The 24,071-nt window shown below is 43.4% G+C and overlaps 1 protein-coding gene across 3 annotated transcripts in view; it reads left to right on the top strand.

The window, feature by feature from the left end:
* Nucleotides 1-24,071, top strand: part of LOC147109372 (uncharacterized) — a 159,010-nt gene that overhangs the window by 18,167 nt on the left and 116,772 nt on the right. Inside the window, exons 2-4 of one of the 3 annotated variants that reach the window (XM_086003264.1) lie at nucleotides 6,942-7,211; nucleotides 7,783-8,055; nucleotides 17,982-18,212. In XM_086003264.1, the coding sequence (XP_085859390.1) occupies nucleotides 6,942-7,211; nucleotides 7,783-8,055; nucleotides 17,982-18,212 (774 nt within the window). The remainder of the gene's footprint in view (nucleotides 1-6,941; nucleotides 7,212-7,782; nucleotides 8,056-17,981; nucleotides 18,213-24,071) is intronic. The other 2 variants (XM_086003263.1, XM_086003262.1) reach the window with 2 other exon arrangements.

Here is a 24,071-nt window from a genome sequence, read left to right as displayed (position 1 = left end):
ATTCCCTTCTTGGTGAGAATCCAATCACAGTCTTGCTGTTGGGAAAGACCACTGGATATGCCATCTAAGTTGGTATTTTTTAGCTGGGAGACTTAACATAGGGGAAGGAAAAGAAATACAAAGCAATTTTTGTCAAATAAGTTCAGAGTATCTTTTCTCAGCAAAGAGATGGGCATTCTTCTGACTCTTTCCCATTATGCATAGGGGAGTTAAACTACTTGAGACTAAAAGCAATCTCTTCCCTTTTAGATAACAGAACTTATGTCACAGAGATAGGTGGGGTGTAGGCTTTACACACGAGTGCCAGGCCCCCTGTTTTCTAATTTATAACTTACACATTTTTAAAACCGGAAACAAAGGTGTCAGGACAACCTAGGTGAACTAAATAGCAGAAGGGTCGGTAACCAGAGGACGTAGATTTAAGGTGATTGGCAAAAGAACCAGATGCGACACGAGGAAACATTTTTTTTACACAGCGAGTTGTTGTGATCTGGAATGCACTGCCTGAAAGGGTGGTGGAAGCAGATTCAATAGTGACTTTCAAAAGAGAATTGGATAAATACTTGAAGGGAAAACATTTACAGGGCTATGGGGAAAGAGCAGGGGAGTGGGTTTAATTGAATAACTCTACCACGATGTGCCGAATGGCCTCCTCCCGTGCTGTAAGTGACTGAAGACTGGTTGTTCTGATGTGAATATGGAATGACTAAGAAAATATTCACAGTAATTAAATGGAGAGAAGAACGAGTAATATTATGCTGAGACTTAGTTCACCACTGGGATTTCATTATCTTAACAACATTCTGTTGCCAGATTCACATAAAAGAAAGCAAGGATTGAGAGCAGGCCTTTAACACATCCAGTCCCTTCCACAGACTCCATACAATCAGCTCTATTATGGTCTGCTCTCTACTTATTTAGTCACCTGAGAGAAAGTTGAAATCTCCACATAAACCATTTGTTACCTTGCTTGTGAGCAGGTTTGAGTTGATGTAGGTGATGTGATTAGCTGTTCTCTGGCTGGTTCTCCTATAGAAACATAGAAGATAGGAGCAGGAGTAGGCCATTCAGCCCCTCGAGCCTGTTTCCACCATTTAATGAGATCATGGCTGATCATCCAAATTTAGTACCCTGTCCCTGTTTTCTCCACATATCCCTTGATCCCTTTAGCCTTAAAAAATATATCTAACTCCTTCTTGAATATATTTAATAAGTTGGCCTCAACTGCCTTCTGTGGTAGAGAATTTCACAGGTTCACCACTCTCTGGGTGAAGAAATTCCTCCTCATCTCAGTCCTAAATGGCTTACCCCTTATCCTTGGATTGTGACCCCTGGTTCTGGACTCCCCCGCCATCGGGAACATCCTTCCTGCATCTAGTCTGTCTAGTCCTGTTAGAATTTTATAAGTTTCAATGAGATCCCCTCTCATTCTTCTAAACTCTAGCGAATATAAGCCTAATCAACTCAATCTATCTTCATACGTCATTCCTGCCATCCCAGGTATCAGTCTGGTGAATCTTCCATGGCAAGAACATCCTTCCTCGGATAAGGCGACCAAAACTGCACACAATACTCAAGATGTGGTCTCACCAAGGCCCTGTACAACTGCAGCAAGACATCCTTGCTCCTGTACTCAAATCCTCTCGCTATGAAGGCCAACACACCATTTGCCTTCTTAACCGCCTGCTGCACCTGCATGCTTACCTTCAGCGACTGGTGCACAAGGACACCCAGGTCTCGTTGCACTTCCCCTTTTCCCAATCTATTGCCGTTCAGATAATAATCTGTCTTCCTGTTTTTGCCACCAAAGTGGATAACCTCGTATTTATCCACATTATACTGCATCTGCCATGCATCTGCCCAATCACCCAACCTGTCCAAATCATAGCAGAGGTTCCCAAACTTTACTTATTGTGTACCCCCTTCCAGATTTACCAGCTACCAGCATATAGATTTAATATTTTAACCCCTTTACTGCCCAAGCATTGTACAAAATCTAGAAATTATAATACACATACACAACAGCCATTGAACCTCTGTGTACCAATAGTTTGACGTGCTCGCTTCCCAACTCCTTAGAGTGGAAAATACTCAGGAATTCAAGGGTCGAGCTTTTATAAAGTTTACCATCTTCACAGCGTTGTCCAGCACTTCCTTCAAGTTGGTTGGGATGCCTTTGGCAGCAAGTGCTTCCCTATGTATACTGCAATGCACCCACATCACATTGGCAGCGACTGCTCTGATACGTGTCACTACTCCACTATGCCTACCAGTCATTGACTTTGCTCCATCAGTGCAGATGCCAATACATTGTGACCAGACGATATAGTTATAGTGCGATGTATACAACCAAAATAAAACCTGACTTAGTTCTGTGCTCAGTGGCATGGAGGGTGTTGCACCGAACAGTCCCGTACAATAAGTTTTTAAGTAGGTTCACGGACTCCAATTTCTGCGGCCTAGAGGAGTCCGTGCTTCACGTATACACAGAGTGTGAGAGGTTGTAGCCACTGTTTTACTATTTGAAGGGGCTGCTCTTCAATTTTTGGCTGCACTTCAGTTCCACGCTCCACATCTTTGGCCACCCAGTGTGGGGGGTCTGGGGAGGTGGGTAAGTCGGAGGACTTCCTTGTAAGACTGCTCCTGGGCCTGGCCCAGGTGGCCATTTAAAGGTCGAGGAGATTGTTTGGCCTGACTGCCTGCCTCTCTCCTGTGGTTACATTTGTGCCCTGGTGTCCCTGGAGATGGAGCACATGGTGTCCTATGCTTGAGGCCTTCCGTGACCGGTGGGCACCGGAGGGACTGGAGTGCTTTATCACCACCGGGAATCTTATTTTAATCTGATCTATTAAGTTTCGTTTAAGTTACAGTATATTGTTTGTGTCCCTTTAAGAAGGGGGCACTTGCTTCTGTTTTATTGGTGATGGCATCAGCCAATCAATGTTATCAACCAATAAGAATTAGACTGGACAGTTGCTGGGCAACTGAAACCACGCTGTAGTGTACGGTGATTGGAGGTGAGGGCTCTGTCTGTCATTGTCTGTGTATCTGTGCTCTCATTGGTACATCTTGATGTAAATTAACTACTTTTATATAACAAATTCCCACAAAGTTTTTAAGCTTCATCTGAGTAGCCTATTATAAAAATGCAATAAATAAATAAAATAAAATAATAAATAAAATCCACCATTAGACAATTTCTTCCGCCCCCCCCCCCCCCCCAAAAGAGATGTTTTGTGTTCCTCCAGGGGTATGCGAACCACAGTTTGGGAACCCCTGTCCTATAGCAATTGAAGTGTGAATAGCCTGTGGAATGTGGAATTAAACCTCAGCAGAAGTTTAACCTTCTGAGGTACAGCTGGCCTAAAACTATATTTGAGGGGTTAAATCACTAAATAATTGTGTTTTTTTAATTAAACTTTTAAAGACAATTTAGTATTGGGCAGGGTGGGGTGGGGTGGGGTGGGGGGGGGAAACAAAATGAGGTCTATGATGTATGATACCCATCAATGTGGGAGGTCCTGAATGATTTATGTGGTCACCCCAGACGTATATGTGGGAAGTGTCTCTTGACTGCTTAGGTTTGAGTTCAAAGTTCCTGAACTTGAGGAGCAGCTGGGGGACACTTAGTCACAAGCAGGAGGCTGAAGGGTTGCACAGTTCGATTGGCTGTTTTGTTGTGTCCTAATTAAAACAAAATGAATGTTAGGGGATTAAAATTCCAACATTCATCCACTTGGATACTATGGGAAAGAAGGTGTCTTACTTACCAACAACAACAACTTGTATTTATATCGTGCCTTTAACGTAGTAAAATGTCCCAAGGTGCTTCACAGGTGTATTAAAAGACCAATAAAATTTGACACCGAGCCACATAAGGAGAAATCAGGGCAGGTGACCAAAAGCTTGGTCAAGGAGGTAGGTTTTAAGGAGCGTCTTAAAGGAGGAAAGAGAGGTAGTGAGGCAGAGAGGTTTAGGCAGGGAATTCCGAGCTTGGGGCCCAGACAACAGAAGGCACGGCCACCAATGGTTGAGTGATTAAAATCAGGGAGGCTCAAGAGGGCAGAATTAGAGGAGCGCATATATCATGGTGCTGGAGTGGTTGTGTGGCTCAAGGAGATTACAGAGATAAGGAGGGGTGAGGCCATGGAGGGATTTGAAAAACGGATTCGAATTTTGAAATCGAGGTGTTACTTAACCAGGAGCCAATGTAGGTTGGCGAGCACAGGGGCGATGGGCGAACGGGACTTGGTGCGAGTTAGGGCACGGGCGGCCGAGTTTTGGATGACCTCAAGTTTACGTAGGGTGGAACGTGGGAGGCCAGTTAGGAGTGCGTTGGAATAGTCAAGTCTCGAGGTACCAAAGGCATGGATGAGGGTTTCAGCAGCGGATGAGCTGAGGCAAGGGTGGAGACGGGTGATGCTACGGAGGTGGAAATAGGTGGTCTTAGTTATGCCGCAGATATGTGGTTGGAAGCTCATTTTAGGGTCAAATATGACACCAAGGTTGCGAACAGTGTGGTTCATCCTTAGACAGATGTTAGGGAGAGGGATGGGGTCAGTGGCTAGCTAGCTCCTTTAAGTGATAGAGACTCCATTAACAAAGTTGCCTATTTATGATTAGCTGTCTTCCTGTATCCTAATTAGCAAAACTGACTGTTAGGGAAAAAATCCCAGCATTCATCTACCCTCCTTTATTGATTTCTTCACCTTTTTGGAATCCATTTCACCCTCTTGTAAAATGCTGAGACTTTTTTTTAACTGTAAGCTTAAAAGAATGCAATTAATCTTACTGTTTAAATGCATTATTTTGTTACAGCGCCATCCAGACAATGTAGATTACATATCTCTAAGTGCCACATTAGCAAATATCAGTGCTTGAACCCCAAGAATGAATTTGTTTGTGAAAAATAACCAACAATCATATTGATAACTTTCCTTCTTGCTTATTCTATGTCTCTGATCTTTCTGCTCTCTCTATGCCTCTCCTAATTACACTCCCCTTCACTCCCTTCATGCTTCTAATGCACTTTGTATGCCTCTTGATGCTCCTTATGCCTCTGATGCCACTGAGTTACCCTGCCTCCCACCACACATCTGCCTGTTCTATTTATTACTACTAAATAGAACGACTCTGCCTGTCAATCTTGCAGTAAGAAAGAGTTTCAGATTCATGTCAAGCATTCAGGCCAAAGCCGTTATCGTATACTGAACTTCTTTATCACCAAAGGCGCCTCGGAGCAGAACAGACCAGTACTACGAATGGGAAGGAAATGGCATGCCCAGCCGCAAATGCCCAAAGCCTCATAAAACCCCAAACAACAGCAACAGCATATCCCCCTTAACGTAATAAAACACCCCAAGGCGCTTCACGGGACCGTTCTCAAAAAACAAAACAAGGAGATGTTAGGGCAGGTGACCAAATGCTTGATCAAAGAGGTAGGTTTTAAGGAGCGTCTTAAAGGAGGAAAGAGAGGTGGAGAGATTTAGGGTGGGAATTCCAGATCTTAGGACCTAGGCAGCTGAAGGCACGACTGCCAATGGTGAAGCAATTAAAGTCAGGGATGTTCAAGAGGCCAGAATAAACACTAGGTGCCCTCGATAGGCAGACACCTGCTAATATAGACCTCTGCTGGTGGGTGGGTAGTTAGTTTACTGAGTTCCTTTATGAGGCATTAGGTGGCTTTCTTTACCAGTACAGGAAACTTTCAATTTACCAGCACCTAAATAACCGGAAATCTTGGTTAACCGGCAAAATTCAGGAGTAGGTTCAGGTAAGTTTTACTTCATATTGTACTTGCCTTCCTCGATCTGTTACTGTGCAAGGGTGTGGCTGCAGCTGTTGCTAAGCTACAGAGTCGCTTGGAACTTGTGGCCATTGTTCTGAACCTGTTGCTAAGCAACAGGGTTTGTTGCTTTATACGGAGCTCTCATCTCTCCGTATCTTTTACTATAGCTTTCGGTTATCCGGAATTTTTGATGAACCGGCACCATGTCGGTCCCGTCGGTGCCGGATAAAAAAAAGTTTCCTGTATTGTCCTGTTCTCCTATATATTTGGTTTTGTTTTCTCAAATTGCATCTGTGTCCAGTTTGCTTCATGTTTTTGGAGTGTTGGCAACTTGCCTTTCCTGACATGTTATAAAAATTGTTGCTTTGTAAAAATGTATTCAAAAAATATTTTTGCATTTGTATTTTCCAGTGCAATCTGTACATGGAAGTGCATAATCAATGTTGTTACTTTTTTTGTTAGGGAAGATTGTTTTTCTATTTGCTGAGGATGTGTAGCATGCTGCACTCTTACGGGCCTCTGATGAATGTTTCCTTGATCCCAGTGAAGTGAAGAAGGAAGCCAATAGCTTCAATTTTCATTCCTTCAGAGTTTCAAGTTTTGTTTTTAGTATACTGCAGAATACTTTATCAAGTAGGACATTGAGCTGTTTATTTTGTTCCCATTGATTTTTGCATTGCATCAAGTAATTTTAAAGTAAGTTTTCAGTAGGGTGTGGTGCAGTTTAACTGCTCTGTCCACAGTGTTCCTTGGTTCTAAAGTTTTTTATTCTTTGTGAGGCATGGGAATGAAACTCTTGTGTTAGTCTATGATCTGCTGCTTTTACACGGCACCAAGAGTACGCTCTGCATTTTGGAGCAACATGTGGGTATGCCCATTGAATTGCAGTAGAGTTAGGAAATGACACAACTTTGGGTATAAATTCCCAAAAGCATCCTTGGAGCCCTGCTTACTTGCCTATTTATGAGTTTGTGGGATAGTCATTGCATGGTTTAATTTGCTCTTTTTGTTCTGTTCTTTATCTCTTTCTTTCATATTTTATTTGTAATGCAGCCCTTAGGTCAGGCTTTTCCATATAAGGCTCCATGTATTTTGAATATAAATTTTATGTTGGGCTGTTTTGTGTTGAACATGAATTCTTTTTTTATTACAGCAGTTAACACAGCTTCTACAAAAGAAATGGCACCTGTAACTCCTACTGAAATGATGCTGCCGACTGCTAAAGCAGCAAGTACAAAAATAACCCAGGCAATTACAGCAGGAACCACCGCAAGACAAACCATAGCAAGGAAAACTAAGAAAACCTCGACAGTGGCATCTGATGTTACAGGTAGAACGTTGAAGCTGCTACTGACAACAATTGCACCATCTGTACAGCCCACAGTGCCACCATCAAGTCCAGCTGAGGAACTTGAATCAGAAGGTACACATGTATCCTTTGTACAGTAATAAAGCACTAACAGATGAAAAATAGAGAGTTGGATGCTGAAAAAGTGAAGATGTGCTATTCAACCTGGAAAATACAGCAGATTTTGCTATAACTAATAAAATATTAAGCAAAACTGGATATGTAATATCAAAACCGTTGGAGCAGTTTTATACTTCTGTTCATTTTTAAAATATAAAACTATTTTGCGATATTTAGGTTCAGCAAAGTAAGAAATGCAATATTGTAGTTTGTCTATTGGTTCCTCACTCAAACTATTTATTCACTGCATTGTACTTCCGTGCCTTGATTTAATTAATATGCCCTAAACTACTGCATTAGACTTTAGTAGGACGTAATATACAGTCAAACTATTATAATAAATTATTTTGTTATTACTTGATCTCCAGCTATAATAAACCTGGCTAAAATTCCATTATAGCTAATACCTTGATCATTTGAATTCAAATGAATACAATTTATTGGTGCTTAATGCAAGTCACTATATACTTCAGAATCATACTAATTTATATTATGATTTTCAAACAATTCTTTTTTGTATTTACAGCAGTGACCAGTGCTACTGCTTTACCACAGCAGAAATCAGTAATCCCTATTGCAAAAAATATATTTGACACCACAGCAGCATCAAGCACTGAAACAAGCCATACAGCACTGAAAGCATCCGCCACAAAAACAATGGAAGTAATGATGGCTAAGCCTTCTATCACGCCGCCTGTATTAAGAGATAACACATGGTCGTCTTTAGCAGTAACTGTGGCGCCATCTATGATGCACACAGAGCCGCCAACATATATGTTGGACACAACCGAGTCAGAAGGTATGATTGCTAACTTTGTTAGTTGATGGCTTTAACTTTAGTGTACGTGCTAACTTTAACTGCAGCTTCTGAATTCTGCTTCACTTTGAACATAGGAACATAGGTCATTTAGCCCTTCGAGCCTGTCATTCAATGAGATCATGGCTGATCTGCGACCTAACTCCATATACTCTGCTTTCCCCCATATCCCATAGATTTTTGTTAACCAAAAAGGTATTATCAATCTCCGATTTAAAATTAACAATTGACCTAGCATCAACTGCAATTTGTGGAAGAGGGTTCCAAACTTCTACCACCCTTTGCGTGTGGAAGTGTTTCCTAACTTCACTCCTGAAGGGCCTGGCTCTAATTTTTAGACTATGCGCCCTAGTCCTAGAATCCCCAACCAGCGGAAATAGTTTCTCTCTATCTACCCTATCAGTTCTCCTTAATATCTTGAAAACTTCGATCAAATCACTTTGTAAATTCATTTTTCTTTTCCCCATTCTTTCTACTGGCCTGCCTGCTGACTTGCTTGCCTACTCCCCATTGCTGTCCTTCCTGCTCTGTGTTTACAATTTCTTTAACCATTTATTTTGCATATTTTTCATGATTCTGCATTTTGTTCCTTTTTTAAATAATTGCTCTTTTCCCCACTCTTATCAGCTCGCCCACCTCCCTGCACTTCTCCATTTTGCACCCTCCCCCCATCTCCGTTCTTGTGCATCCTACTCTCTACAATTAATTTAATCAGTAGACTCCGAGAGACTCATACAGGCACCAATCACTGGTCCTCTTGGCTAGCCTTGCAGATTACATAGGAATTGTAACAGGAGGCCAACTGTGAGGTAGAGGAACCTTGAGCCGATTGTGAGCCACTAGCTGCCTGTCCAGTACCCAAACAAAGATGTTCTTGCTTCTAGCTCTGGTGGAGTTAATTACCATACTATCGTTTATGCTTAGGACTCGCCAAAGTAGTCGGGGGAGGGAAGCAGTTAGCGGATTGAAACAGCTTGCTACAGTTTCTTAACAGTTGTGGACAAATATAAAGTTTTAGAAACATTTAGTTATTGCACACAAAAGTACAAAGAAGACAAATGTTCTGACAGACTGCCTTCTGAAAATGATGACATGAAATTCAGATGAACAGGACAACCCTGCAAAAGGTAATGGTCAGGATAAAATGGAGAATAAAAGTGGAGAATTTCTCAGTTTTGTTTTTGTGGCCTCTGAACTCTCTGCTTTTTAAACTTATTTCTCCTTTCTCTTATTCTTTCAACCTAGCCATCCGCCATTTTATTGTGCTCATCCTGCTCCATTTCACGTCCCCATTCCAGCCTGTCTTATCTTCACAATTAATTTAATCTATTTTTCAGGTTTTTTTGTGCCATCTCATTTCTACTGTCATTTTAAAATGTATTTCTTTTTTCTCTCCAGTTTTTCAATCATGGTTTTAACGTACCCACTTCAGTGTCCTGTTTGTGCTCCATTTTACCCCCCCTACCCTGTCCATACCTGTCCATTCTGCTGGCTTTATAAGAAATTAGCTCTTCAAATATTTTTTCAGGCCCACTTACTTCTCCTGCACTACTTATTTTTTCTTTTGCCTCACTGTTTCAACCTGCTTGCCCACTTCCCAATTCTTTCTATGTCAATGTCCTCCTTGCTATGATCCCCAGAGTTTTTTCAAATTAAACAATATTCATTTTTGTAGCCTTTCATTTCTATGCCAGTGTTTTAATATTCCCCTCCCCCTGTTGCATCAAACCACCTACCCACCATTTTGGAGCACTCGACAGTTGTTGCAAGTATTGGGTCTGCCTTAGACCGTCTTTCAGGTACAGTGGTGCTGATCACCTCCATTCAGTGGTCCGAGTGTCTTGTACTCGGGAGTGTTGCCATACTGCAAACTATTTAATGATATAATAGCATAACCTTGGGCTGTAACAATAGTACCCCTTGTGATCTGAACTGGATAGCCTGTCTTTCGCACGTGCCGTCATGCATGCTTCTTGGATCTGAAGTCAGACTGTATAACACTCCAGTGAGCTGAGAACACACATGAATCATTTAAGCTGCTTAATTTCACAGACAGCAAATGAACATAGAGATGTGAACAAAACTCACTTTGCTCAATTTTCACCTCCCCAAAAAAAAAAGCAAACTACATGCTCTGTCCATTTTGTGGGCTGACTTACTTCTTCTTGGCATTACCTCTTTCGTTATACAGGTGGGAATTTTAACTCTAACCCCCCTCCCGCCCCCCCCCACCCCCGCACTCCCCCAAAACTCAGCAGAAACCAGGTGGATGGGCAGTTAAAATGGAGTGCATGAAATACTCCGGCCCTGATATTGACGGGGACGGGTTTTCTGAGCGGGGTGGTGGAGTTTCGGTCATGCTGTGGAGTTCTTGTTTGACAGGATCCCTGCCTGGAAGTCAGCCTGGTTGACAGGCTTGGCTTCCATTTGGGCGGGGAGCAGGCCGCAGCTACTGGCAAGTATTATGTCCGTGTATAATTGAGACACGGACTGCAGGAGTTGGTTATAACAGGTCTTTACTGAATGGAGGCAACCTGGAACTACTACGCAAATGTTACTACACAGGCTTATATACAGGGGTGGTCACTACTGGTACTGCAGTATACAGGGGCTGCAGAATATAGTTCCTTCTGCAAGTACATACACTACAACTCCCCTTTTAGCTAAACAGTACATAACATTTGATTAACAATGAAATAACATATTTACAATTACAGTTGCTAGATACATTAGTTGAAGTTAGGCAATTATAAGTTCAGTCTTTGAGGAGGCTTCCTGATTCTGTCTGGATAACGCCTCTTTGGGGTATCAGGTTCTTCTGGCAAAGTTGAGTCGGGATCAACGTCGTTGTTTGGTTCGTCTGCTTCCAATATCACCGATTCTGAGGTAGATGCCATTGGTACTTCGGTTTCAGCGCCAGGTGTATCAGATCGTGGTGTGGAGTTGACGTTTCCCAGTGACTCTAGAATCTGGTCAGCATGGCGTCTTACAATGCTCTCTCCAACGTCCACGGTATACATTAGAGGTCCTTGCCGTGTAGAGATTGTTCCTGGCTGCCATTTCTCTGTGCAGTAGTCCCGGGCCAAAACTGGTTGACCTATCTTAAAACTCCTGGTCGGCCTTTCATTCATATTCTGAAACTGCCTGTTCTCCACATCTCTTCTGATGTTTGGCTTAACCAAATCCAAGCGGCATCGTAGTCTTCGATTGAAGAACATCATGGCTGGAGTTTGGTTGGTAACCGCTTGTGTCGCATTTCGGTAGGCAAACAAGAAGTTATCCACCTTGTGCTGTAGGGGTATATCTTCATTACACATTGCCTTGATAGCCTTCTTGAATGTTTGAACGAACCTCTCGGCCAATCCATTAGTGGCTGGATGATATGGGGCGGATGTGTAATGCTTAACACCATTGATCTTTAAGAACCTCCGGAACTCTTCAGACACAAACTGTGGTCCATTGTCGGAGCAAATCTGTTCAGGCAGCCCATTCCTGGCGAATATGGTTCGTAAGACTGTGATAGTTTTTTCTGTGGTGGTTGAGGACATTTTTATTACCTCTGGCCACTTTGAATGTGCATCCACCGTAATTAAAAACATCGAGTCCATAAATGGACCAGCAAAATCAATGTGCACCGTTTGCCATGGAGATGAGGGCCACTCCCATGGATGTAGAGGGGCTTGTGGTGGGGCGTTTTGGACCTTCTGGCATCCTGTACAGCTCTTGGTCATCTCTTCGATTTCTCTATCGATTCCCGGCTCCCACACAAACGCTCTGGCTAAGTTCTTCATTTTTACCCCTCCCAGATGACCCTCATGAAGCTCATTGAGCACTCTATCCTTCAATTTGGGTGGAATTACTACTCAGGATCCACACATCAAGGTTCCTCTGCACACTGACAGCTGTTCTCTTCTCGGCGAGAATGCTGGCAACAGTGGTTCGCCATGTGCTGGCCATCCCTTCACCGTTAAATCATAGACCCAGGAGAGTGTCGGGTCATTTCGTGTTTCCTTTGCTATGTTTGAATTCGTCACAGGGAGGCATTCGACTATGGTCGAGTGGAATATCTCCACTGGATCCACTGCAAGTTCTTCTTCCACCGTCGGCAACGGTAGGCGTGACAATCCATCAGCATTCCCATGCTGTTTAGTTCCTTTGTACTCGATGTCATATTGGTGTGCCCCGAGGAAAAGGGACCACCTCTGTAGCCGTTGTGCTGTCATTATCGGTACGCCCTTCTGAGGGTTGAAAATGGAGACAAGAGGTTGATGATCAGTAAGTAGAGTAAACTTCTGACCGTGCAGGTAGTGATTGAACTTCTTCACCCCCCACACCAGGCTGAGGGCCTCTCTGTCAATCTGGGTGTAGTTACGCTCGGCTGAAGTTAACGAGCGTGACGCAAAAGCTATCGGCCTCTCTGAACCATCAAGGAATTTATGTGACAGTACCGCCCCAATGCCGTAGGGAGACTCATCACACGCCAGTCTTATCGGTAGTGATGGGTTGTAGTGAGCCAATACTTCTCTTGAAGTGATTAGGTCCTTACTCTTCTGAAAGGCCTGCTTACATTCATCGCTCCATTTCCATGCTACTCCCGTTTGTAGTAGGGTGTTCAGTGGGTGCAGAATTGTGGACAAATTCGGCAAAAACTTATGGTAGTAATTCACCAATCCGAGGAATGACCTCAGTTGCGACACATTTTCAGGCGCTGGAGCCTTAACTACCGCTTCAATTTTGTCAGGGGACTTATGTAACCCCCCTTCATCAATCACGTGGCCACAATACGATATCTGTTTCTTAAAAAACTCGCACTTGGGGCGATTGGCCCGTAGCCCATGTTCACGTAGTCTAGTGAGCACCTGCTCTAGGTTGGCAAGGTGTTCACTGTCATCTTCACCTGTCACTAGGATGTCATCCAAGTAACAGAGTCCCCGGAATTCCTTGCAGGACTTGTTCCATCGCTCTTTGCCATATCGCCGGAGCTGATGCTACTCCGAATACCAGTCGATTATACTGGTAAAGACCTTTGTGAGTGTTTATCGTGAGATACTTCCTAGAGGATTCTTCAACCTCCATCTGCAAATATGCTTGTGCTAGGTCAATTTTTGTAAAACGCTTCCCTCCAGATAGTGAGGCGAAGATATCTTCTATCCTTGGAAGAGGATATTGTACTGTGTGAAGGACTGGGTTCACCGTCACCTTGAAGGCCCCACAGATGCAAACCTTCCTTGGCTCCTCAGACTTATTGTTTAATGTTTTCTTCATGACAGGAACGATGGGTGTCGCCCACTCGCTCCAAACACGCCTGCATTCTCCAGATTCTCCAGCTCTGCCTCGACGGCTGGGCGAATTGCATATGGTACCGGTCTTGCTTTGAAAAACTTGGGAATTGCATTCTCTTCTATTTTTATCGAGGCGGTTACGCCTTTAAGAGTTCCCAGTTCTTGTTGAAAGACCTCTTTAGCGTTAGCTAAGATTTTTGACAATCGTCCAGGAGTGACGTCGTCATCCTTTTTACCAGCCACCATCAGTGCCTGAATGGAGTGCCAGTCTAAACTTATCTTTCTGATCCATTCACGTCCCAATAACGGTGGTCCACCATCTTGCAGTATGTACAGATACAATTTCTGTATTTCCTTGCCGTTGTATTCGACAAGCACCCTTATTTTTCCTCTGGGGTATACTTTTTGCCCCGTATACGTCTTCAAGACAATGGATGTCTCTTTCAAGGGTATGTGTGAGAATAGCCGCTCGTAGTCTCGTCAATTCGTGACGGTTAGAGCTGATCCTGTATCCAATTCCATTTTGACTTGGGACCCTGCTATCGTGAGGGTGACCCAAATGGTTCGGTGATCCTCTTTTGCGATTACGTTGTGAAGTTTGAGACAGCTTGGTCTCTTGTTCCCGGATTCACTATCGCTCATCTGGTCTTCGGAACTATTGTCCGTCATCTTTTGTACTTTCCTGTACGGTTCCTTAGTAGCCTTTTTGTTGTCGTTGGTCTTCTTCCCAGACCTGCAAACTCGTGCAATGTGTCCCATCTTTCCGCATTGCCTGCATATTTTGTCCTTGGACCAGCAGTCCTTCTGGTCATGGGTTGTTCTGCCGCAGCGATAACATTTTGCAAATCCCCGTGTCATTTCGTGGGTGCTGTATTCCTGTGGCTTTTGCTGTATTTCTGCAGCTCCCCTTGCTGCTGCTTCGTACGATACTGCCACGCTGAAAGCCTTATCGAGCGTCAGCTCTTTCTCTGAGAGTAACCTCTTCTGGGTTCCTTCACTCAGGAGTCCACAGACAAATTTGTCCCATAGAGTATCTGTCAGTCCTGCTCCGAACTGGCAGTGCTTTGATAGCTTGCGTAGTTCCGTAAGGTAATCAGCATTGCTCTCATCTTTATGCTGATTTCTCCTGTGGAATTTAAATCTTTCTGCTATCAGCAGCGGTGTAGGATTTAGGTGTTCCTGTAGGATATCAACAATTTCGTTAAAACTCTTCGCCATCGGTTTGGCTGGAGTGATCAGGTTCCGCAATAGGCCGTACGTTCTTGCGCCCATTAAATTTAGTAGTACCGATGCCTTTTTCTCATCGGCTACTTCGTTTGCCTTGCAATATACTTCGACTCTTTCCACATATGTGGTCCAGTCTCCTATTGCATTATCGAAGGCAGTGATATTGCCAGTCTTCGGCATCTTGGAAATCTAAGATGGCGCCTCCCGTGCTTTGCCGCCTTCCCCGATTTAACAAAATGGCGCCTCCCGCGCTTTGCCGCCTTCCCCGCTGGATTAAGATGGCGCCTCCCGCGCTTTCCGTCTTCTCCGCTGCTGCTAGCGCTGTTGCTGGCGTTTTATGCCTTGATGGCGACGCCCTATGGCCTTCGCGCAATTTACCCCCGCGCTGCTGCTAACGCTGCTCTCCGCGGTTCCAGTGGCAAACTGCAGCTCCTCACGGCTTTCTGCGTTTCTAATTTCTTTTATTTTCCCGTCGTCAGAGCAACCCTATGGGACACTTTCACAGAATCACAGAATCACAGAAACCCCACAGTGCAGATAGAGGCCATTTCGGCCCATCGAGCCCGCACCGACACACATCCCACCCGATCCCCGTAACCCCTACACCAACACACATCCCACCCTATCTCCATAACCCCACACATTTCAATCCCCCTAACACTAAGGGTTAATTTATCATAGCCAATCAACCTAACCTGCACATCTTTGGACTGTGGGAGGAAACCGGAGCACCCGGAGGAAACCCACGCAAACACGGGGAGAATGTGCAAACCCTCCCTCTTCTCGGGTCTGTACGCTGCCCGGCTTCGTAGCACCGGCCGCGCCCTGTGTGCTCCACCCTCTCTCTCTCTCCTCTTCTCGACAACGCTGCTCGGACCCGTTGAAAAGCCACCCGATCGAGCTCTAGCCCGCCGCAGCCCAGGAAGGATCAGTGTACTACCTGCCACCAGCCCGATTTAGCTGGAACACCATAGACAGGATAACCAAGCCCCGCGCTCGACAGCCTCTCCTGCAAATCTTGAACTCCGATGAATCAGAGGCGGTTGCCCACGGTCGACGCCCGTTACTTCTGTTTGTTGTTTTCCCTCTTTCTTCCTTCTGGCCTCGACCTCTAACAACTTCGCTTCAGGGATGGATCCCCATGAGGTGGTGCAGAACTGTAGGTAAGTTCGGATCTGCTCGTCGCCAGTATTATGTCCGTGTGTAATTGAGACACGGACTGCAGGAGTTGGTTACAACAGGTCTTTACTGAGTGGAGACAAACTGGAACTAACTATGCAAAGTTACTGCACAGGCTTCTATACAGGGGTGGTCACTACTGGTACTGCAGTATACAGGGGCTGCAGAATATAGTTCCTTCTGCAAGTACATACACTACAGCAAGGAGCCTGCAGCTATGAGTGGGGGATGGGCTCCGAACCCTGACCTGGGTGGGGGAAGGAGATCAATATTGGGGGGTCCAATCCCTGATTTTTAGGAGGGGGGGCGGTTGTCTTTGGATCTGGGAAGGGGGTGTTCTGATCCCAGGGAAGAAGGTAAGCTGGGGGTGCCGGGGAAGCACTCCTGCTCCTCATAGCCCACAGGTAGTGCTGTAAGGGCACTTAGATTTTCCCCGAAGCTGTCTTCACCTCTCTTGAGCTGCAAGGTTTCCTGAGGCCTGGGAATCCCGGCTGCCTGGGTTAAACCTGTAAGGGAAGTTAAATGTAAGGCTCCCAGCCTCATTATAATATTTAAAGGGACAGCCCGCCTCCTAGGAGCTGGTTGGCTGCCCCCCGTCCCGCCTCCATTAAACCTAAAGTGGGCGGATTGGAGGCCAGTTGGTGTCGGGTTTGAGATTTTATAAATTTTCACATCTCACCTGACCCCAACCCACTCATTTTTGGGGGTTAAAATTACCCCCTCTGTTCTCGTTTGGTTGCAGTTTTAAGATGTCACAATTTATGGCCCTGATTTTAACTCCAGGTGGCTTCCCCGCCCAGGCCTGAGTTAAAATTACAGTCGGGTCTCGATGATATCTTTGGGCCGCAGCATGCATATGTAAAGGAGGACCCTGTTGGCTCCGGGCATGTGTTCTTGCTGCCTGCTCAGGAGAGCAGGTTAAAATTGCAGATGTTGCGATCATGGCGGCTTTCAGACAGATAAGAGCCAGGGCGATTTTAACTGCCCACCCGTCAAGTTTCTGCTGAGCGAGTAGGGTTAAAATCGCCACCAGATGCAGGTTCTGGCCACTATGTAACTCTGGAATGAGTTTCGAAAATCTCTCCCAATTTCATTACCATCTTCTATATGAAAAAAGTTTTTATATTCATTAACTGATTGCGGACAAAGCCATGGGCAACTTGAGTGCTTTTCGAGAATAGAACGGAGAATTAAGTATTACGGGGAGCTTTTGACTATCTTCTATATCTTTATGTCAGAGCTGCATTTCATTCATTAGTGCAAATGCACCATATTTTGTTCTGCATCTTGTCAGCAGGAGGTCTTTAATGTAAACAGACTAGATTGGTCTCTTCAGTGACATTTCAAGGGAAATTCTCAATAGTGCAGTTTGAATTATGTTTTTCATACTTTATTACAAACCTGGTAACATAAAATTCCTTGGAAAAAAATCACAAAGCTCAAACATTCTCCAAATGAGTACATGCCCCTGTAATTACTGGCGCTATGGGCTGCGATTCCTTCCATTGCAGATCGGTAAATGCCAGAGCAGTGGAAGGTATATTATCAATTACACTAAGTATATAGAGAATTCTGAATGGTTTCAAGAGGGTAAGTAACCAAAGATTATTTCCACTGGTTGGTATATCAGTAATAAAGTAGCAGAGATTCAGGATATTCATTAGAAGAACAGTGGGTGGGGAAATTAGAAGAATAATCTGCTCAGCAGATTATTGCTTTACCACAGGTGGCATTTAAGGCAGAGACTATAACATCACTTAAAATGGAACTGCATAGTAAGTAATTGAAAAGAAAGAATATAAAAGTATATGGAAAATGACTGAGGAATGGGATTACAATAGACAATAGTCAAAGAGTTCACACCAGTACAAGCGTGTTGCGCTGTAGTTTTATTGACTAACATTTGGGAAAACTTGACACTTCGTTTTGCTGTGCTATGCCCCTGCTACCTGTCAGCTGGGCCACTAGATACTGATCGTAGAAGTTGTGAAAAAGTCTGTGGCCAGGAGTTCAAATAAAACATGAAATGGAAGTAATTTGTCGCATTTATGAGATCCAAAGCTCATTTTTTAATGCATTTTATTTTTACTCCTAAAATCCAATTCTCTGAAACCCTTCTTCACAACCTTTTGCTTTAAACAAATGATTGCGCTGTGTTCTTTTACTTAAGTACATTTCATACTGAATTGTTTTCTATATCAATGTTTTGTCCCTTTGCAGAGGAAGATGACGAAGAAGATGATGAGGAAGATGAGGAGGAAGATGATGAGGAAACTGATTCAGATGAAGACAGCATGGATTATGACATGGAGGTACCTTCACTGCCATATTTAACACCCCCCGGCGGGCCCATAAGAGACAACAGAAACATGACAAAAGTGATGGAGATGTCATATCAGCTTCCAGATTCCTTTGAGTGGAACCAGCATGACCAAGGTACTAAGAATCTGGGTAAGATTATTAGCAATTTTTTTGTGCATGATCTTTATATGCTATTTTTAAACAGTTTTACAATAGAGCTGTTGGATCAGTAGTTGAACAGCAGTAACTTTCAATGTGATGACACAATACTGGGAATTTATGCATTAATGCCCTCATTAGGGCTGAGATTTGTCTCTGCATGAGGGATAAGTACCAAACTTAATTTAAATCCAAATGAATCTGAATCGGACTGCTTTTTTTGGAAAAGAAATACCAATTTGGATGACATGTGAGATGGTCCTGTCCCCTTCAGGAAAATGTGCAAATATATATATGCACAATGAGATATTTTGCTATATTTAGTGTGTTCTGTGTATGTTAATGTCATGTTGGTGGTAATGCAGTGAAAGAAGTTGCTTCCCTTCATTCATTTTTTGTGTTTTTGTGGGTTACCAGTGGGAAGAAAATGACAGATAATAAATTGGCTCTGAATTTACATGTGTTTTAATGTGATTTTGTTACTTAATTTGAGCATACTTGGATTTTTGGTGCATTCTGTGGTGGGATCTGCTTCTGCGCTGTAGTGGCTGTGTTGGTGTTTTTGTCATGGTCTGGGGCCTTCCACGTGTACGCTTACCGATACTGCTGGGAAGTCATTGTAATATATTACAATGAGGATGTGCAGCATTGAAATGCCCAGAACCCGTGTCTTGCACCCCCACTGCACCGTGTAATTAACAACGAGCTGAGAGAGATGTACTTGTCGGTATTGGCTGATACTGGCACCGGTACTTTACTATGGAGCTTTACTTAGTGTTCAATACACAGTTGAGCAAAAATCTTGCCCTCCCTCCTAATAAAGATTGGCATTCAAATTAAATGATGCCTTTCCCCTAATTGTGGTCATGTTTTGATGTATTGTAATTTTAGATTCAGCAATAGGATATACTGTCCAAATGATGACGGTGGAAAATATTTCCACCCTGAAGCAACTTTGAGTGGTTACTGGAATTGCATAAGCGCTTTTAGAGCATTTTTTTTACCTTCACCTCAACAGAGCTGATCTTGCCCCGATAGCTTGCGGCCACTAGGACTCAACCCCCCACCCCCCCCCCCCGCAACTGCCCCACACACACAAAAAGTAAGATGTTCTGAGTTGTAATGATGGAATTCCCATTGGCCATTCCCTTGTTTGCTATTTTACTGGAAGAGAACCATTACAAGATGGAGGAAAGGGAAGCGAGACAGCATTTTAGGAGGATGTACATTAAAAGGATGTACAGGCCATGCAGATCTTGTGAAGACCTGTGTGAGAAGAGTGCTTCAATAAAGAGGCTCTAGGAGAGCTGTACCACCTTCTGCATGAAGACTTGCAGCCAAGATCATCAGCTCTACCTGTGGCAATAAAAGTAACCATGGTATTCAACTTTTATGCCACTAACTCATTTCAAGTGGCCACAGAGAACCAATACAATATCATCCAGTTGGCCATCCAAGAATACATTTGCCAGGCCGCTGAAACCATTATTAGGAGTGCAGGGGATCTCATTCGGCTTGGCATGAAGGCTAGGCATCAGCGTGATAGAACCATACAGTTTTATCAAGTTACTTGGTTCCCTAAAGTATTAGTTAACATTCCAGCAACTATTCACACTCATTGCTGTTACAATGGTGCTATTCATTTGAACTCATCAGGGGTCATTGTCAAGTTAGGCTGATGAACTCTGCTCTTGGATGGAAGATAGTTGGCGAAAAGCTGATATTGGAGTCGGACACCAAAATGGCTGCCAAAGGCTGTGAAGAAAGGAGGTTCTGCCCTGGGATTGTAGGACAGAATGCAGATGGTTTACTCTGTAAATTCAACCAGTTAGTAAGCAGGAATGCAATTGTTAAAATCTTGGTTGGTTTGAAAATTCAGGACTCTCAATAAAGATTCCCTTCTAGCTCGATGTCCTTGTAATCTACCAGTGACATCCTTGTGCATTTCTGCACTTGTACTAGCAGTTGCATGAATCCCTAATGATGAAGTTTGTTTCCTCAGGCCATTGATTTCCCACAAACAGGACTGCCAACATCTGGTCTCCTCTTTGAGCTCCTTCCATACCGGTTTAATTAATGGTGTCACTAAGATATGCATATTCAGTTTAAATGTCAGATTATAAAATCAAGGACCAGCAAAAGTCCTCACAAGCATCTCAAGGGCCCCAACATGAGCAACAGCAGCCATCCACCAGCTTTTCTGAGGCCATCAGGGGAGCAACTCGTAAATTACTAGGATTACTACAGCTCTTCTCTCCGTCTCTCTGACAACACTCCTTTCACCCCTCCCCCACTCCTCTTAAACATTCCCCCCACTCCATCACAGAGGAGGACAGTCCTCCTGAGGACGCACCATCATGCTCAATCATTTCCAGGCACCAGCTCAAAGAGTAGGAAAAGCACTATGGGTTGATCACTTGGGTGAGAGATGAATTCAAGGCAATTATTATGTTTGGCATCAAAGTAATCACCTTTATCACATTTGACACGTCAGTCTGCAGTGTGGCTTAATAGCAGCTTCTGAGTCTGCACTGTTAGTTTGTCACTGATATAGAAGTTATCGGAATGGTTTGAATGTTCTTATTTGCAGGATGAAGAGAGTGATAAAAGATGTAACAGGGATAGTTAACCAGAGGGGTAATTAACTGATCCATCACATCTCTTGCTGCAAGGCGTTCAGGTGACCCGCCTTCTGCTGCTGCTTCCTCCAAGGGACACAGTAATATGATTCTATCATTTGATTATTAATATAACAGCACAAATCTTGTACCAAAATGTCAATAAATGCAGTCAGCTGCGGTATGAATTGACATTTCATTAATGAATCTCTGTCTAAATGTGACCACCCTTGTCATCTGTCAAACCAGCACAGTTAGTGGCTAGCCAACAGAAACTTGTAAAATCATACATCCTAATCCTGTTCCTTAGCATTATTAGCTTTTCTGAAAAATCAAGAACAACTTAATTAATGGTCACTCATTCATAATGGGGAGTTCAGTGCTGCTAAACTGGGATATAGCTTCACAGCGCTGGTAGCCCTCCAGTGTCTTGTCCATGTACTCATGTTTCACGTCTTTCCAAAGTTTTCAATTTATAGAGTAAACCATCAGCTGTAGATTCACTGGGGGTGGGGGGTGGAAATTGGACCCCATTGCACTCATTTTCCACACAGAAAATGGGTGCAGAGAGGTCTAATTTAGGGGGCCAATCACTCATGCCCAAATAGTGTTGGAAACCTGTCCGATGCCACATTGGTTTGAGCTCTGTCAGCCGTGGCTCAGTGGGTAGCACTCTCGCTTCTGAGTCAGAAGGTGGTGGGTTCGGGACCCATCCCAAAGACTTGAGCACGAAATCGAGGCTGTCACTCCAGTGTAGTACTGAGGGAGTGCTGCACTGTCTGAGGTACCGTCTTCCAGATGAGACGTTAAACCGAGGCCCCTTCTGTCCCCTCAGGTGGACGTAAAAGTTCCCATGGCACTATTTTGAAGAAGAGCAGAGGTGTTCTCCCCGGTGTCCTGGCCAACATTTATCCCTCCGCCAACATCACTAAAACAGATTATCAGGTCATTTATCTCATTGCTGTTTGTGGGACCTGACTGTGCACAGATTGACTGCCACAGTTCCTATATTACAACAGTGACTACACTTAAAATAAAGTAACTCATTTGTTGTGAAGGGCTTTAGGACGTCCTGAGGTCGTGAAAGATGCTATATAAATGCAAGTCTTACTTTCTCCCTCTGTAGGGGCATCCCTGGCAGCTGCCTAAAACATGCATTAGGTCTCATCAACTTACTGATACGGGACCTAATGCCTGTTTTATGACCCAAACTGGAAATTGATTCTTGTTAAGGATTACAGGAAACTTTGGTTTATCCGGAGGTTAACTGTCCGGAATGCTCAAGCCACCGGCAAAAATCAGGAGCCGTTTCATTAGGTTTTTTTTCTTTTCGTTGCTTTTTTTTCCACCAGTCAGGCTCTGCAAGGTCTCGCTGAAGCTGTTGCTAAGCTACAGAGACGCTTGCAAGGTACGGCCGACTGTTTAGAAGCACAGGGTTTGTTGCCAGATACGGAGCTCAAAATCTCCGTATGTTTCAACATTAGCGCTGGTTTGTCCGGCAGTTTTGATGGGACGGCAACAGCTCGGCCCCATACCGGTGCCGGATAGCACAAAGTTTCCTGTACCTGGTCTATATGCGGCCTAACTCGTGGTCCTTAAAGGGACCACTGGAGGGCGCCACCAAAAAGGTAAGTTTTTTTTTGAAGAGACAAAAGTGGATTTTAAAATCCAAACTGGATACATTTGGAAAATAGTCAAAGTTGCCAATTTGAATTTAGAAGTTATTTTGAAGCACACTGCTAGTTATTTTTATATGCACATTGCAGTATTTGGGGCACACTCATCACTAGCTAGCTACAGATTTATATTGTATTCTTTGACATGTATTTTATTTGGTTGGTGATATTATTATACTTGCTTTGTCAGATACATGTCAATTCTTACAGAAAATACTAATTTGTAAGAAACTTAGAGCAATTAATTTCACTCTATTCATTTCAGTACTTGGCACAGTGAAGGAAGAACAAAAACAATATTGCTGAATGTTTAATCTTATAACAGTGTTGCATACAAATGTGTGAGATATGCAAAATACAGACAGTTCTAAGGACACTGCTGATATTTTTGTAAGTGTACACGATAATAGAATTTTATTTTCACTGCTGCAATGTATTACTGGTGGGAATTGTGAAAATAAGTCACTGATATATGATAAACATGCATTGATGTCATCCCTTTTCTCTCTCATTGTGAATCCACATGTTCTTTAAGCACTGAGAAGCATCAGCTGTCCTAGAAATCCTTTTATTTCACTATGAAAGTTTTAATTAACATTATACTGTGCTAGTTGTCATCATATTTCAAACCTATTATGGACCTAAGTAATATATTTAAAGCCTTCTCTCCTCCAAAATATGAATATGACTGCATAAATCTAAGGATCGTATTTGCTGGTGTCGTAAATTTACAACATTTCATCTTTATTATTAATGGCTTAGGATCAGGTTGCCTACCTGCATTTCTTTTCTTGACCATAAAATAGCGTGCGATATGGGGTGAAACATAAAAAGGGGAGAATATAATGCAAAAGATTTGATTTAGTGTGTGTGTTTGTAAGTAAAATTGGATTCTGGTCTTGAGCATTTGGAGGAATTAGTGGGATAAAACTAAAGCTAAATGCTGCCACTCTACGGTACTATGCATTGCAATACCATTGATCCACCCGCCGCCTTCCATTTTATATGTGAATTTAATTTTTGACCTTTTTGGTTGTGTGAAGAAATTCTGGAATTATTTAATACTCAATCTTATGTTTGTTACAAATTTTAAGTCTGCGTTAAATATTCTCTCTGGTCCAGTATCACTGGACTCTCCAGTAAATGGACTCGAAGTTCTTTACGATTCAAAGTTTTCAATATCAAGCTTAGTGATACATGAGCTGGGGGTCAAAACAATAAAACCCCTCATTGTGTGAACTAGATATTGTAATCTCCTGCAAGGCCCTATGTGCATTTCTCCTATCTTCTGGGAGGTAGACTGATATACACTCTAGTGAGACGAAGCCAATTGTAAATCAGCAAGCTGATTTTAAAAAAATGACACATTATCCCTGTTAGGCAGCTAAATCCAATTTTCTGATCATCAATTCTCTGAAACTAGTTGGCGCTAAATTTAAGAAGGGACTTTTCACCCTTTGTGCCTGGCTTCCATTTCTGACTAGTGTGTACTGTGTGCGCTTAGCCAAGCTCGACAGGAAGCCAACGACTTGACTTCTGACTGTCCCTACTTCCAT

The sequence above is a fragment of the Somniosus microcephalus genome, chromosome 12, assembly GCF_052327205.1.
Source record: "Somniosus microcephalus isolate GS21.2 chromosome 12, FLI_Smic_1.0, whole genome shotgun sequence".
NCBI lineage: Eukaryota > Metazoa > Chordata > Chondrichthyes > Squaliformes > Somniosidae > Somniosus > Somniosus microcephalus.
The sequence above is the reverse complement of the archived record's forward strand: the minus strand, read 5'-3'. Positions and strand labels throughout refer to the sequence as shown.